We start from the raw sequence: 14,749 nt of genomic DNA, 5'->3' as shown, positions 1-14,749 counted from the left end.
ACCCCATTTACCTTCCTCTAGCTTCAGGCATGTTACCAGAGGAGATCTGTCTTACATCTACTCCAAAGCGCCCAAATTTACCTCAGTCCATGGCCACTCCTGCTCCAGTGTCCATGAGTGAGTCCGTGGAGACTGTGGAGGCCAAGGCTGCTCTTAAGCAGGTACGTTTTTCAGTAGATACTGCACAAAGCTGTCCCTATTTCTTTTTACTTGCTTTTGGTAAGCACTTTTATGTCTGTTCTTTGCTGCAGTTGCAGGAAGTTTTTGAGAACTATAAAAAAGAGAAGGCAGAGAACGACAGGCTTCTGAATGAACAGAATGAAAAGCTTCAGGAGCAGGTCACAGACCTGAGGTCACAAAATGCCAAGATATCCACACAGCTGGAATTTGCCTCCAAACGGTAATTCAGCTACATAATATCATTGCCTTACATGTTCTCTGGCTGCTTGATATTGTTTGCTCACTTAAACATTGACACTGTCTATCCTGTATAAGAACATAAAGGAAATAATGCAGGTGGGATGAAGAGCAGGAGCTGTAGTTGAGTGAGGCATGTATGTGCAGATTGAAGCATAAAACCATGAAGCACACAGGTGTGCGTGCCCCTGCTGAGTGGGACAGTGCAGTGTGGCAGACTTGCTTTGCTGTGTTCCCTGGAAGGTACGAGATGCTGCAGGATAACGTGGAAGGCTATCGCCGGGAAATCACCTCCCTGCACGAGAGAACCCAGAAGCTCACAGCGACCACTCAGAAGCAGGAGCAGATCATTAACACCATGACTCAGGACCTGAGGGGAGCTAATGAAAAACTGGCAGTGGCAGAGGTCAGTAACAGTGTGTGGCGCTGCGGGGTATTCCAAGGTAGCACCAGAGTTTTCCTTACGATTATCCTGAAATGTCCCAAGTGAAGAGTGGAAATGTAGGAACATTCCAAGGTGTTTCAGAGTGCAGGGAAAGCAGGAATGTCCAGTAGTTCTGTTCTTACTATTTTTGGCTTAATTCACGTGGATTTTAATACTAAATATAGTGGATGGATTTGGGACTGACAACAAAGTTTTTATTATTTGCTGTCTTCAAGGTAAGAGCAGAAAACTTGAAAAAAGAGAAGGATATCCTGAAGATGTCAGATGTGCGCCTGACTCAGCAACGTGACTCTCTGCTGGTTGAACAAAGAGGACAGAACTTGCTGCTCACCAATTTGAGGACAATTCAGGTATGTGGTGCTACCCTTATGCCCAGGTTGGGTCTGTCTGTCAGGCTTTTCAATAAATACCAGTGAAAATCAAATAAAAAGCTCCATGTGATTGGGTCTTGATGTGGATTTGTATGTGGTTACAAATAGACACAATATAAAATGTTTCAGCAAGTTTGGGATTCCTGTCCTACATTATGATAGTCTGTTATTTACCTGGGCAAAGTCCTCAGAATTCTGGGTTAGTGAGAAGGATTTTCACAATCAAATGGAAGCAAAACGTATGAACCAAATGTGAAAGAAAAAAAAATTGATTTGGTAATTTTTATGATGGCAAAATTTAACAGTGCCTGCTGTGGTAGTTGATTTCCCTGTTAAGTTATATTTACCTTTATACATTTATATAATTTGTTATAATGTATATTGACACTTAGAATGTATTTAAGGAAGCACATTTTATCATGTGATTGATTTCTGTTTCTCTGGTAGATCTTCCAGAGGTTTTTTTTTAGTCCATGGCATTAGACTGCATGAATTTTCTTCTAGTAATATTTATTGTATTAACATGGTTAATAAAACCTTCCAAAGCTAAGTCAAATATTGTAAGTGCTACTTTTCATCATTTTCTACCTATCTACCTATTATTTAATTATTCTTGGGGTGGGAGAAGTGTTGTGACAACTTTGTATCAAGTGCTGCAGTAATTCAGGAGAAAATTACTGGGGTGTGTTGTAAACAAAGTGCATTGTGCTCTTTTCTCAGGGAATACTCGAGAGATCTGAAACAGAAACAAAGCAGAGACTCAATAATCAGATAGAAAAGCTGGAGCGTGAGATATCTCAGCTGAAGAAGAAACTGGAGAGTGAGGTGGAACAAAGACATTCCCTTTCCAAGAATCAGGAGGTGAGTGTAAAAGGGCTGCAGTTGTTTGAAGGAAAGTAAAGCCCCAGGTGCTTCTGCCAGAGTGCAGCATGTTCTTCTCCTTACCTGACTTGTTGAACCACTCTTGGCCTCTGTGCCATTTGGGAATAATTGTAAACTGAGAACCCTGTGCTTGCAGGTTCATATCCTGGACCTAAAGAGGCAGCTGGAGACAGAGACCAGCCGCCACATGAACACAAAGGAGCTCCTGAAGAACGCCCAGAAGGAGAGTGCCATGCTGAAACAGCAGCTGAACAATACTGAGGCCCAGCTCACATCCCAGTCCTCACAAAGGCCTCCAGGGAAAGGTAAAATCTTCCTCTACTGGTAATTTCTCTTTATGCTAAGCATTGTCATCTGCAGAAATTCACAGTCTATAATAATTAGAATTGGGACAACAGTACACTAAAAAATAAACCACTCTGTGACTGCAATCACATATTCAGATAGGTGATAACCAGCATGATTTGTTAATGTAAATTTCTTATCCAAACAGTCTTTGACAAGGGAAAAATAATGCAAAACTTCTTAAAGGATTCCTTTTATTTTTATTTGAAGGAGCTTAAATGTATTAGGTTACATAGTTTTAAATAGTCAACGATGTTTATTGTAAGCCCTTATTTTGGTGAGGGCTTACAGTTTTATTTAGGCAAGCTTTGTGAAAATAATTGTTTTTATCATGTTATCCTAAAATTACTTCCATTTTCAAGAGAACAGTAGGTTTAGAACTAAATTAAACTTCAGTTAATGAATGTGTTCTAATATTGCAGGTCAGCCTGGTACAAATGAAGATGTGGATGATCTTGTGAGTCGGCTGAGACAAGCTGAGGAACAAGTCAATGACTTGAGAGAGAGGCTCAAGACTAGTTCTAGTAATGTGGAGCAGTACAGGGCCATGGTTCTTAGTCTGGAGGAATCCCTCAATAAGGAAAAGCAAGTAAGTAGTTAATTACTTATTTATTTACTTTAATTGCTTTTAGAGCAAAAATTCATCGCTGTTTGTGATTCTCCACATCTTCAGTGTTGCTGTTCTAAATTAGATGCTGAGAGTACCTATTCTTTCTTTAAATTGTCAATAAAATTCCAATTTTGTATCAGAATAATGTATTTAACTGAATAAAAAAATGGATCTCTTGATGGATTTTAATGAAGGTGACAGAGGAAGTTCGTACAACAGTTGAAGCTCGTCTGAAGGAGTCTTCAGAATATCAGGCACATCTGGAAAAGAAGTTGATGGAGTCAGAAAAAGAAAAACAAGAACTGCAGGAGGAGAAGCGTAAAGCTGTGGAGAACATGGAACAACAGGTATGCACTCACCATCCCCCCCCACAAGAGTCCCCAGGAATGGGCTTCACAAAGCTTCCTCTGCTTCACTTGGGACTCACGGTGTAGCAGTGCCCTGAACCAGGTCTTTTAGAGTGTACACAGGGTACCTGAACTTGTGAGAGGTTTCCAGACATGAGCAGTACATTGACAGTGTCACTTCAGTGGAGTGATTGTGTGTTTAAAGCTGTCACTCTCTGCCTGAACTTTGAGCAGGAAAACATAAATAACAACCTTTGGGAGAGGTTTCAGAAGGAAACAAAATTACTGTAACTAGAATGACTGCAGGCCCAAACTGAAAGTAAAGGATTATATTTTTACTGGGAAAGAGCTCCGTATATTAATAAGTCAAAATATACAAAGTATTTGTCTCTTTTAAGGCTAATTTTAATCTATAAGTAATAAAATGATCACCATTATGAATGACTGTGTTCAGTACTCTGCAAATACTTTGCCACTTAGTTCTGGGTTTGTTCTTACATTGTTTTTGTTGTTCCCCGGTCACTGCAGCTTTCAGAACTGAAGAAGAGTCTGTCAGCTGTGCAGTCAGAAGTTCAGGAAGCTCTTCAGAGAGCCAGCACAGCTCTGAATAATGAACAACAGGCCAGAAGGGACTGCCAGGAACAAGTATGTTTGTGTTGTTTGCCTCTTTTTAGCCAGGGCCAGCAAAATTCCTGTTAGCTTTCAGTTGAACTCAAAACTAAACTTGTTACTCGGGGAGTGCTGGAGGCAGAAAAAGTGCTGGGAGAGCGCATTCTCTGTTTTGGGAGCAGCTGTTTATCGAACACAATAGATTTCTAAGGTCTGTTTCATTATGTAAAAAGATTAGTTTGGGAATGTAATGAACTGGTCTTAATGAATTGCTGCCCCCATACCCTAAGGAGGGAGCTGAAAACGCTCCCAACAAGACAATGGGGAAAGTATTTTTCTAACCCAAAAGATAATTGTTGTCTGTTATTACTCTGGGGCAGTGATATTTAGCAGCAGCTGAGAAGATTGTCTTCTTATCAGCTGTTTTTTTAAAGGAATTTACTTCTCCACAGATGAGAATTCCAGCAGCGCTAATTGGTGTCAAGGGTGTTGAAAAGCTTTTGGCTGTTTAATCCAACTCCAAATGTAGTAGATGGGTATTTCCATGTTTCCTGTACTTGAGAATAGCAGAGGTTTTGGGCAGCGGTTTTCTTTTTGCATTGTGGTCACTTGATTTTGTCTCTTTGTACGCGTCAAACATACATAAGGGTAGCAGAGGTAATTTATTCTGGTTTTGTGCAGGCAATGATGGCTTCTGAAGCTCAGAACAAGTATGAGCGGGAATTGATGCTTCATGCTGCTGATGTGGAGGCACTACAGGCTATCAAAGAGCAAGTCGCCAAGAACGCAGCGGTGAGGCAGCAGCTGGAGGAGGCTGCTCAGAAAGCAGAGTCTGAGCTCTTGGAATCCAAAGCCTCCTGGGAAGAGAGAGAGAGAATGATCAAGGTGTGATGGGCTTTGTTGTTTCAGTGGGTTGTTTCAGTTAACAGAAATTCAACCACAGAAATCACAGCCAGTGAATGATTTTGTTGTAGGATGAAGCTTCGAAACTTGCATCCCGCTGTGAGGATCTGGAAAAACAAAATCGATTATTACATGAGCAGCTGGAGAGCATGAGCAATAAAATGGTGACTTCCATGAAAGAAGCCATCCCAACTGCAGCAAATGTTTCTCTTAGTGAGGAAGGCAAATCCCAGGAACAAATCTTGGAAATTCTTAGGTAACCTTAACTCTGGGTTCCTTCTCCTGGGGGATATAAATTAGATTTGAACTTCAGTAGTTCTGTACTACTTTGTACTTGAAGGATAATATTAAAAATTCAAGTGCATTTTTGCTGGTGGGAGGTGGTTGTGCTACATGAGAGCATTCTCCTGGTGTGATGTGGTGTTGAACTCCTCCCTGCAGGTTTATCCGTCGGGAGAAGGAGATTGCAGAGACGAGGTTCGAGGTGGCGCAGGTGGAGAGCCTACGGTACCGCCAGAGAGTGGAGCACCTGGAGAGGGAGCTCCAGGAGCTGCAGGACAGCCTCAATGCTGAGAGAGAGAAGGTGCAGGTATGCCTGGGGTTAATGCTTATGATTTCAATGAGTACAGGGCTGTTCTGGGCTTGCCTGTGCCCAAAAATGAATTTTTGAAAGAATTTTGTTTTTGGTTTTTGTTTTTAACTGGGATTGCTTGTAACCAAATGGAGTATCTTGTTCTGAGTCTTGTGAAAGAGTGTGGCAATTCCAAAATATCATAATTAGAGAAAATAAAGATAATTTATCTTTTTTTTTCCCCTCCCCAATCTCCTGCTTCCCATTGTCTTGAATGTACATGAATGCCATGATAGCTTTCTAAGCTGGTGTTTTACCACATCCACGTGGAGTATATGTGCACGTGCAAGCAAAACAAATGACCTGAGTTAACTCTTTCCACAGGTAACAGCAAAAACCATTGCACAACATGAAGAATTAATGAAGAAAACTGAGACCATGAACATACTCATAGAAACCAACAAGATGTTAAGGGAGGAGAAGGAGAGGCTGGAGCAAGAGCTACAGCAGATACAAGCAAAGGTTAGTACTGAGCTTCACATAAACCTTTCAGATATTCAGTGTATGAGTTAAATGTTGGGATATACCATCGCCAATTACAGTAAATACATTATTTACATTATAATCATTCCTTGAAGTCATAGACGAATCAGGAAACTTTCCATTTTGAATTTTGAAAGACGTTCGTCCACCTACAGCATTGGAAAGCTTGAAGTTTTCTTCCATTTAGATGAACCTGAAAGTCAGTGTTTATTCTTCACTAGGGGTATACCAGGAACAAGGATATTATCAGCAATTAAATTAAAAATGGCACAAGAAGACCACAGCTTAGAGTTTGAAGGGAAGATACTGCTTATTTTAGTGGAATCCAGTGCATTGGATTTTAACATTAATAATCTTTCCTGTACCAAAGTATAGAGTGAGCATCTGAGATTGGAAAGTCGCACCAATATTTTTTTTTCTCTGTAGGATCATCCTCTGCTGTTGTCTTTGCCCCTTTCTTTTCCTCCAACTGGCTGCTGAGCGTAACCCCTTACTGTGCTTTCTCAGGTACGCAAGCTCGAGGCAGACATCCTGCCCCTGCAAGAGTCGAATGCTGAGCTCAGTGAGAAGAGTGGGATGCTACAGGCAGAGAAAAAGCTCTTGGAAGAGGATGTTAAACGCTGGAAAGCCCGGACTCAGGTGGGGAAATGCCTCCTTTCAAAGAACATAATGTGGAAAAAAGGCCCACCAGTCAAATAACTAAAAGGAGTGCTAAATTTTCTTAAGAAGAATAAAAAACTAAGAAATATGTTAGAACTATAAAGCATTGTTCACGCAGCTTCAGAGTTGGGTATTTCATATCAAGATGCAAAAGCAGTGTCTCTAATTCGAAGAGATATTTTGGCTATAACTGTGTAATTATTTTACAAAAATGTCCCTGTTTTCTTCCCCCTTTTCAGCACCTACTGAGCCAGCAGAAGGACACTGATGTCGAAGAGTATCGAAAGCTGCTCTCTGAGAGGGAGGCAAATGCCAAACGTGTCCAACAGATGAGTGAAGAAACTGGCAGGCTTAAAGCAGAAGTTGCCAGGTGTGGTATTGGACAATTTGTAAAAAGTTTTGTGCAAAGCAAAATGTTCTGATTATAGCTGTATCTATAACTGCTGTGTATTTTTTATATAATTGAAGTGTAATTTCTTAAGTGTCTCCATGTAACTGTGAAACTTTTGGTATTCTTTCTGTGACTTGATAACAAGCAGGTAAGGTGAAGTGAGAGTTGTTTTCCAAGCTGTCTATTAGCTGGAATTATTCCAAAGTAATATGTTGTAGAAAAAATTCTATTCGGTATTGCAAAATCCTAGAAAACATAATCCACTACAGATAATGCCTGTGGTGTTACATAAATAAGGAATATTGAAATGTATGTGTTTTCAAGCATTTCATTTGCATCTCTCTCTGATCTCTTGTCATTTAGAACTAATGCATCCTTGACTACAAGCCAGAATCTTGTTCAGAGCCTGAAGGATGAAGTAACTAAAATCAGAACAGAAAAGGACACTTTGCAGAAAGAACTGGATGCTAAAGTGGCTGACATACAGGAAAAAGTGAAAACTATAACACAGGTCAAGAAAATTGGTCGCAGGTACAAGACTCAGTATGAGGAGCTGAAAGCACAGCATGATAAGGTAGATAGAACTGAAATGGAGTATTCCTTAGCGCTCCTGGGGCTTGCCCAGAACTTTTAAACCAATCACTTGGCTCATAAAAGCATCTTGTGAAAGTAATGACCTTGTGATCAGATAGTCCCCTTCAGCCTTGTACCACTTGATGCCTTTCAGATGGTTGCTGAAGCGTCAACTCTGCCTTTGGCAGAACCACAAGAAGACCAAGTTTCTGCCCAGGAAGTACAAGAGCTAAAAGACACTCTCAGTCAAGCTGAAGTGAAGACAAAGAATTTGGAGACTCAGGTTGAAAGCTTACAAAAGGTAAGAACAGTGAGTAATTTCAGAGTACTGTTCGCCACTGCAGTCCTAAGTGTGTGATGGTGAAGAATGGGAGGGTGTTTGAATGTGTGTCACAGAAATATGGGAAGTGACCAATTGTGCCTCTGCTTTCTTGGGAAAGAGGGGTCTTAAGCTTGTTGTAAATCCTGTGTCTAGTGAGTGTCACATTATTTCCTGGAACAAGTGGGAAGGAGAATGCTGTTCTCCAGCTCTTGCATTCAGAGAGGACTGAACTCCTGTTGTTGATAAGAAGCCTTTTAACCTTAATCAAGTGGCCAGCTAATATCAGCTCCTTGGAACTTGGGCCTTATATTTGCCAAAGTGGTTGGTTGAACAATCTTTCTCCCTAGACAATAACAGAAAAGGAAACTGAAGTTAGAAATCTCCAGGAGCAGATAATGCAGCTACAGGCAGAACTGGCCCGCTTCCATCAAGATCTACAAGAGAAGACTACACAGGAAGAACAGCTCAGGCAACAGATCACTGAGAAGGAAGAGAAAACAAGGAAGACCCTGCTTGCAGCCAAGCAGAAAATTGCACAGTTAGCTGGTATTGTAATTAGTTTTTTCTGTCCTTAGAGATTTCTGATCATTTCTATGGAAAAGCCTTTAGACAGGATGCTTGAAAAATATGGCCTGCTTCATATTTTACTGAAAAGTGTTTTCTAGAATGAATGCTACAGGGATTGTTCTAAAGTTTAAAATTTAATTCCTCCAGGGGATGATACAAGTACATAAGTAACTGCACACTGGACATAGAAAAAGGTTTGCTTACTTTTGGCCAGCCAACATAACCCCCATTTTTGATCATTCTCTTGATTAGAGTAGATTTGCCCTACTAACAGCTTGGGTAATTCTCTCCTTCCCTAAATGTACAGGTGCAAAACACATTATGTCCTCTGGTTTTAAATGTCACTGAGAGGAATGATGGTGTAAGAGCTTGCTGAAAACATCTTGTTCTTTTGGGCCTACTTCTTTGAGTTTTTATTTATCGATATTTATTACATATTTTTCTATCTTTAGTTTCTTTTTATTTAATTCCACTTAAAAAGAAAAAATGGTCCTTTTGCCTCCCAGATTTCCTTTTATGGCTTAACATTTTTAGGATTTCAGAATACTTCAGTGACCTGGTACAACACCCAGGTGTTCAGTGTGCAGATTCAGCAAGGTTGGACCCTTTCCTGTTCCACCAGGTACAAAAGAGCAGCTCACAAAGGAAAATGAGGAGTGGAAGCAGAAGAGCAGCTCCCTGGAGGAGCAGAAGACGGAGCTGGAGGTGCGGATGAGCGCGCTGAAGTCCCAGTACGAGGGGCGGATCTGCCGCCTGGAGAGGGAGCTCCGGGAGCAGCAGGAGCGGCACCACGAGCAGCGGGATGAGCCCCCAGAGTCCACAAACAAGGTACAGAATGTACACAGTCCTGCCAGGCGGCCCTGGCACAGCAGCCAGGCCACCACTGCCCAGCCTGGACTCACATGCCACTATGCCCTGCTCTTGGAAATACACGGGTTGGCTTCAGTAAGGGTTCAGAACTTAATTTGAATTTCCTGCCCTAATCAGAATTCACAGTGCCAACGACCAGGCAGTTCTGCCATTCACTGTGAATCAGCCAAAGAGTTGTTCACATTCTGCCCTCTATTTTTTGTATTTTACTCATATGTTCAGTATAATTGGTTCATGTCTCGAAGCTTCAGAAAATACCTGAGCAGTTATCAGTTTATTTTCCAGCCTTGGTACGGCTGGTAAGATTTGGTTTGGAGAATTCTCCATAATTACAGAGTCTGGCCAGGTAAATACCTAACAAGCATTTCTCTCACAGACTTGTTAGCATAGTGCTGAAGTGTTTTCCATGTTGCCTGCTCTGTTTCATGTGTACATGGCATGATATTTCTGTTTTTTATCTAATAGGTCCCAGAACAGCAGAGGCAAATCTCACTCAAGTCTACTCCAGCTTCAGGTGAAAGAGGAATGTGAGTTCAAGGGGTTTGCAGAGTTTCTGTGGTTGATACTTCTTGGGTTTATCACTTCTTGGTGTAGTTGCTCTTCTTTTTAGCAAACCTCTGGCTTTTCATAATTTTTCTTAAACAACTGCAAAGATACTGACTGATAATACATTCCTCCTGTTTTCTCAGCTGTGTCTAATCAGTAGGGCTTTTAAGCTGTAAACTGGCACATTAACCGCAAGGAACATGGTGTCTGGGAAACATGGAAGATTTTTTTTAAATGTTTTCAGACTTCAGGGGTTTTGAAGTTGTATAATTTTGATTGTTAACTTTAACCCTTTTGGTTTTGGGAAGGATCTTCCTTGTGCAAGAATGAGAAATGGACTGAACAGATAACTCTAAGGACAGATAAGGCAAATGACAGGATAGTCATTTGCCTAAGCTCTAAAATGGGAAATATTGCTGTACTACTGAGCTGGGGTTACAAACTCCCTCTCAGCTGCTGTGAATGCGCCCTTTAGGCAGCAAGACTTCCAATAATGTCTCCTAAAATTTGGCTGCCCCTTCTCTCAGCCAAGAGATGACATTGCTGTGCATTGAGTGAATCAGTTTTGATGTAAGATGTGTTACTCACTGTAATGAAGTCCCAGCACTGTCAACAGTACGAACATTTTGATCTGTTACTAGATTCCCACTTGATTACCTTGGAAGAAAACAGTTCAGTTCTCCAAGCTGGATAAAATGCTATTGATGGTGTGTCTCTCTCCTTTCAACTATAAAAGTTTGGAATTCCTTAGGTGTTTGTCAGGCTTTTAAATTTAAAAGCTTTAAAAAAATAGTGCTTCTGGCTATGAGAATATATTTGTTATTTTTAAAATCTGCTTTCTGTACCATGATGAAACCAATCTTCTGTTTTTCAGTGCCAGCACTTCAGATCCTCCAACAGCAAACATTAAACCAACTCCTGTTGTATCAACTCCCAGTAAAGTGACTGCTGCTGCAATAGCTGGGAATAAGTCTACTCCAAGAGCCAGCATCCGTCCAATGGTGACTCCTGCCACAGTCACCAATCCCACCACTACGCCCACAGCCACAGTTATGCCAACAACACAGGTGGAGACTCAGGAAGGTGAGCTTTTCAGTGTAGTGTAAGGATCCTCAGTACCCAGTAGTGCTACCTTTGCCTTGAAACGTTGGTGGCAGTCAGTTGGAAGGGCCTCAGGCAGTGTCATTGTCCCTGCATCTCTCGGAGTGTCGCACTTCCGTGACCATTCTACTTGCAGCGAAGTTCACGGTTCCTCAGCCAGAGATGTGCATAGCATTAATTCATCTGCAAAACGCTGAATGTGCATGCTCAGGGCATCCTGAGAGGGAGAGTGTGAGCTGTGCTGGATGAATGAAGACCCTGACTGTGCCACTGTTTGCCTTCCAGCCATGCAGTCGGAAGGACCCGTGGAGCACGTCCCAGTGTTCGGGAGCGCCAGTGGCTCCGTGCGCTCCACCAGCCCCAACGTGCAGACATCCCTGCCCCAGCCCATCCTGACTGTGCAGCAGCAGACACAGGCCACTGCCTTCGTGCAGCCCACCCAGCAGAGCCACGCTCAGATTGAGCCTGCAGCTCAGGAGCCGGCCCCTGCCATCGTGGAGGTGGTGCAGAGCTCCCAGATAGAGAGGCCCTCCACCTCCACAGCCGTGTTTGGCACAGGTTGGTGTCATTTTGTAGGCCTGCCTTGCTCAGTGGTTCCTTGTAAGTGGCTACAGTTAGACCCTTGGCCAACCAGGCCTCACTTCAGTTTGGGCCTTTTTCCCCTCCCTTAGTTTACTGTACTTTTTAAGAACTTCTGATGTTATGTTTCTTTCTTGAGCTGTCAGAAATGGTGCCTCTGAAATGCTGTTGGCAACTGCTTTCCTTAAAGTAGAAAGAAAATAAAATTTTTTTCAGAGCAGCTTTGGAATTTAATGCATTAAACCTTGCTGGCTCTGTTTCCATGGCACTATGAGCAAGGTTAATTTTAGGAGCCCTGAGTAAGCTGCTTAAACTTGAATTTAAAATATAGGAAGTACTCTAAAGCTACTCACTGTAATACACTGTTGCACATCTGGTTGTCCTACACAGTGTAAATAGAACATTTGTTCCCCAAAAAACCATTTCTGCAAACTATTGGGGTTCTCTTTTTCCTGCTGATACTCTCTTAAAAGTTTTGGGTGTACTTGTCCAAAGCAGAGATGTTGGAAGAAATATTTGGGTTGTGCCCTGAGGCTTATACTTAGGGTCAGTCAAGTTGTGAATAAAGGCCTGAGAGCTTAAGACTTGTAACTAATGGGGTTGATGTTTTTCGGGCCTAGGAAAATTGCACAGCTCAGTGCAGTTCTGATTGTTTGTTGTGATTCAGTGCAGAAATGGAGGTGATCTTCAGAGGAAGATACCAAAGCTTTTGATTACTGGTTTGTACATGTATTGTTCTGAAAATAACTGAGAGGTCTTTGAAGTTTCAGCTACGCCCAGTTCCTCACTGTCTAAACGCTCCCGAGAGGAAGAGGAGGACAACACTGTGGAGAACTCAGACCAGATCTCTGAGGAAACAGTGGATGCACCTACTTCAAAGAAACTGAGAATCATGCAGAGAGTTGGGCCTGAGGTTTGCACAAACATAAAGTGCTACTACTTAATCAGTCCCTTTTTAGGATTTGAGTGGGAAGAAAAAATGTGTTACTTCAGAGTAAATCAGTGAATTCTTAATTGACTTCCTAATCTGTTGGGGAGGAAACAATTATATTTGGGTATCTAAAAAGGCAGAGGTTAAACCAGTTAGAATGAATGATGTAAATCTTAGCCTGTAGGATGGAAGAGAGAGGACTGTATCCTAGAACTGAAGAGGAAGAAGTTCAGACTTCTTTCAGTGTGGTTCAGAAGGTCTCTACAGTAACTCTGGACAAAAATACAGAGTATTTAGGAGATGGGAAGCAAAGATGAGTTGCTAGAAAACCCTACAGAAGATGCATGTGAATGTTGGTGTGAGGGATTTGGGATGTGCTGTGAAAAAGGAATGAAATTGAGACAGAACCTTACAGTGTTAAAGATGGCTTTGGCTTTTATTAACTCTGTGCCAGAGGGCTGTTCATAAGAGAAAAAGGGCAGGATTGCATAAGAACATTATCACTTAAGGATCTGAGACTCTGGACTTAGAATGGGAAACTTTGTTGATTTGGTTTTCGTCCTGAAAAGATTGAGTTATGCTGAGGTCCAGTGGGCTGGGGAAGATGTATTTCTCCAGGGCAGGGAAGTGAGATTTTTGATAAAAGCATTGCTAAGGAAGCAGGAGAAAATGTTGCCCATAATTTTTGTGGGAAAAGATAATTTTTATTAATGAAGTGAAAAAAACAAAAACACCTCAGACATGTTTAGGGCTAATTATATGTTTTAAATGAGCAAAATGTTTGTCCTTCCAGGAGGAAGTGACAGCAGAAGAGAGCACTGATGGAGAGGTGGAGGCACAAACCTACAATCAAGACTCACAGGATTCCATTGGAGAAGTAAGCATATTTGAAGAGCAAAAATCTTCAGCAGAAATAACCATCTGCCCCCAAAACTCTCAGTAAATTTCGAAGTGAAATCTCAAATGGAATCGTGCAGGTTTCCCATGGAAGCCACTTTAAAATGTTCTAAAGTTTAGACTTGAACTGTTCAGTCACCTCTCACATTCTCTTTGTCACTGTCTGGTCAGTTTTTAAGGAGCAGCAGTAAGTGTCCTCGAAGCATCAGTCTGGTTCTCTTGCTGTTGTATATGGTGCAGTGAATTTGGTTTGTTCTGGTGATTGCCTTTGGTCTTTGGCAGGGTGTGACACAGGGGGAGTACGCGCCCATGGAGGATGGCGAGGAGACTTCCCAGTCTATCCCAATAGATCTTGGATCCCTTCAGTCAGACCAACAAAACACTTGTTCATCTCAGGATGGCCAGTCCAAGAGAGATGATGTGATTGTAATTGATAGTGATGATGAAGATGACGATGATGAAGAAAATGAAGGGGAGCAAGAAGTATGTATATCATGGAATTCCTTTATGATTTTGTCTTTCATCATATGTAAAACTCGCCAAGGAGCACTAATTTAATCAAAATATTTTTGACTAAGTAAGTGGTCTGTATTTATGTTGCCTGAACTTGTAGTGTTTTAAAGCTACCTGCTAATTCACCTTGAGTTTTTCTTTTACTTTCCTTTATCTGAATCCTCAGGCTTTTCCTCTTTTTCCTCTTCTTTCCTACCCTTGTCCTGTTGAAGAGGGAGAGAGGGAGTATCTGGGTGGGTGTTGATCTGTGCACCACATCCAGCCTATTCCACTCCTTTTTCTGCATTTCCCTAAGGCTCTTATTGTCTCATCACAGGATTATGATGATGAGGAAGAGGAGGATGAGGATGATGATGAAGACACAGGAATGGGAGATGAAGGTGATGACAGCAATGAGGGAACTGGTAGTGCTGATGGCAATGATGGATATGAAGCAGATGATGCTGAGGTGAGATTTGTACCTTTCTTTCATAGCCTATTAAATTTCTTGCAACATAATCATAGCTTGAATGCACAGATGTGAATGCTTGGAAGAGAAAATCTTGGTATGAATTCATCCCCAAAAGTTGAGACTGATGCTGGGTGATGGTGATTTCTTATAACTGGTGTTTTCACAAGAAAAATCAACTTGAAATGTTTAAGAGGGCTGAATGTGAATACAGTGTACAGGAGCCAGCAGCAAATGCTGTAGTTGCAAAGCTGGTGAGGCTTTTGAAGAGCTGGATATTTCACTGTCTGTTGTTACTAAATCACAGT

The 14,749-nt window shown here is 41.7% G+C and overlaps 1 protein-coding gene across 6 annotated transcripts in view; it reads left to right on the top strand.

The window, feature by feature from the left end:
• Positions 1-14,749, top strand: part of TPR (translocated promoter region, nuclear basket protein) — a 33,336-nt gene that overhangs the window by 11,471 nt on the left and 7,116 nt on the right. For all 6 annotated transcript variants that reach the window (XM_040073510.2, XM_040073509.2, XM_040073505.1 and 3 more), the window contains exons 16-41: positions 22-161; positions 252-400; positions 661-823; positions 1,078-1,212; positions 1,954-2,094; positions 2,252-2,420; positions 2,883-3,049; positions 3,265-3,417; positions 3,946-4,062; positions 4,708-4,911; positions 5,001-5,185; positions 5,371-5,518; positions 5,885-6,022; positions 6,551-6,682; positions 6,943-7,073; positions 7,458-7,668; positions 7,822-7,968; positions 8,337-8,535; positions 9,179-9,384; positions 9,892-9,953; positions 10,847-11,055; positions 11,359-11,631; positions 12,417-12,565; positions 13,377-13,460; positions 13,763-13,963; positions 14,310-14,441. In XM_040073510.2, the coding sequence (XP_039929444.1) occupies positions 22-161; positions 252-400; positions 661-823; positions 1,078-1,212; positions 1,954-2,094; positions 2,252-2,420; positions 2,883-3,049; positions 3,265-3,417; positions 3,946-4,062; positions 4,708-4,911; positions 5,001-5,185; positions 5,371-5,518; positions 5,885-6,022; positions 6,551-6,682; positions 6,943-7,073; positions 7,458-7,668; positions 7,822-7,968; positions 8,337-8,535; positions 9,179-9,384; positions 9,892-9,953; positions 10,847-11,055; positions 11,359-11,631; positions 12,417-12,565; positions 13,377-13,460; positions 13,763-13,963; positions 14,310-14,441 (4,145 nt within the window). The remainder of the gene's footprint in view (positions 1-21; positions 162-251; positions 401-660; positions 824-1,077; positions 1,213-1,953; positions 2,095-2,251; positions 2,421-2,882; positions 3,050-3,264; positions 3,418-3,945; positions 4,063-4,707; positions 4,912-5,000; positions 5,186-5,370; positions 5,519-5,884; positions 6,023-6,550; positions 6,683-6,942; positions 7,074-7,457; positions 7,669-7,821; positions 7,969-8,336; positions 8,536-9,178; positions 9,385-9,891; positions 9,954-10,846; positions 11,056-11,358; positions 11,632-12,416; positions 12,566-13,376; positions 13,461-13,762; positions 13,964-14,309; positions 14,442-14,749) is intronic.

This window comes from Hirundo rustica, chromosome 9 (genome assembly GCF_015227805.2).
Source record: "Hirundo rustica isolate bHirRus1 chromosome 9, bHirRus1.pri.v3, whole genome shotgun sequence".
In the NCBI taxonomy this organism is placed as follows: Eukaryota; Metazoa; Chordata; class Aves; order Passeriformes; family Hirundinidae; genus Hirundo; species Hirundo rustica.
Note: the sequence above shows the minus strand (reverse complement) of the source record. Positions and strands in the feature narration are given on the sequence as shown.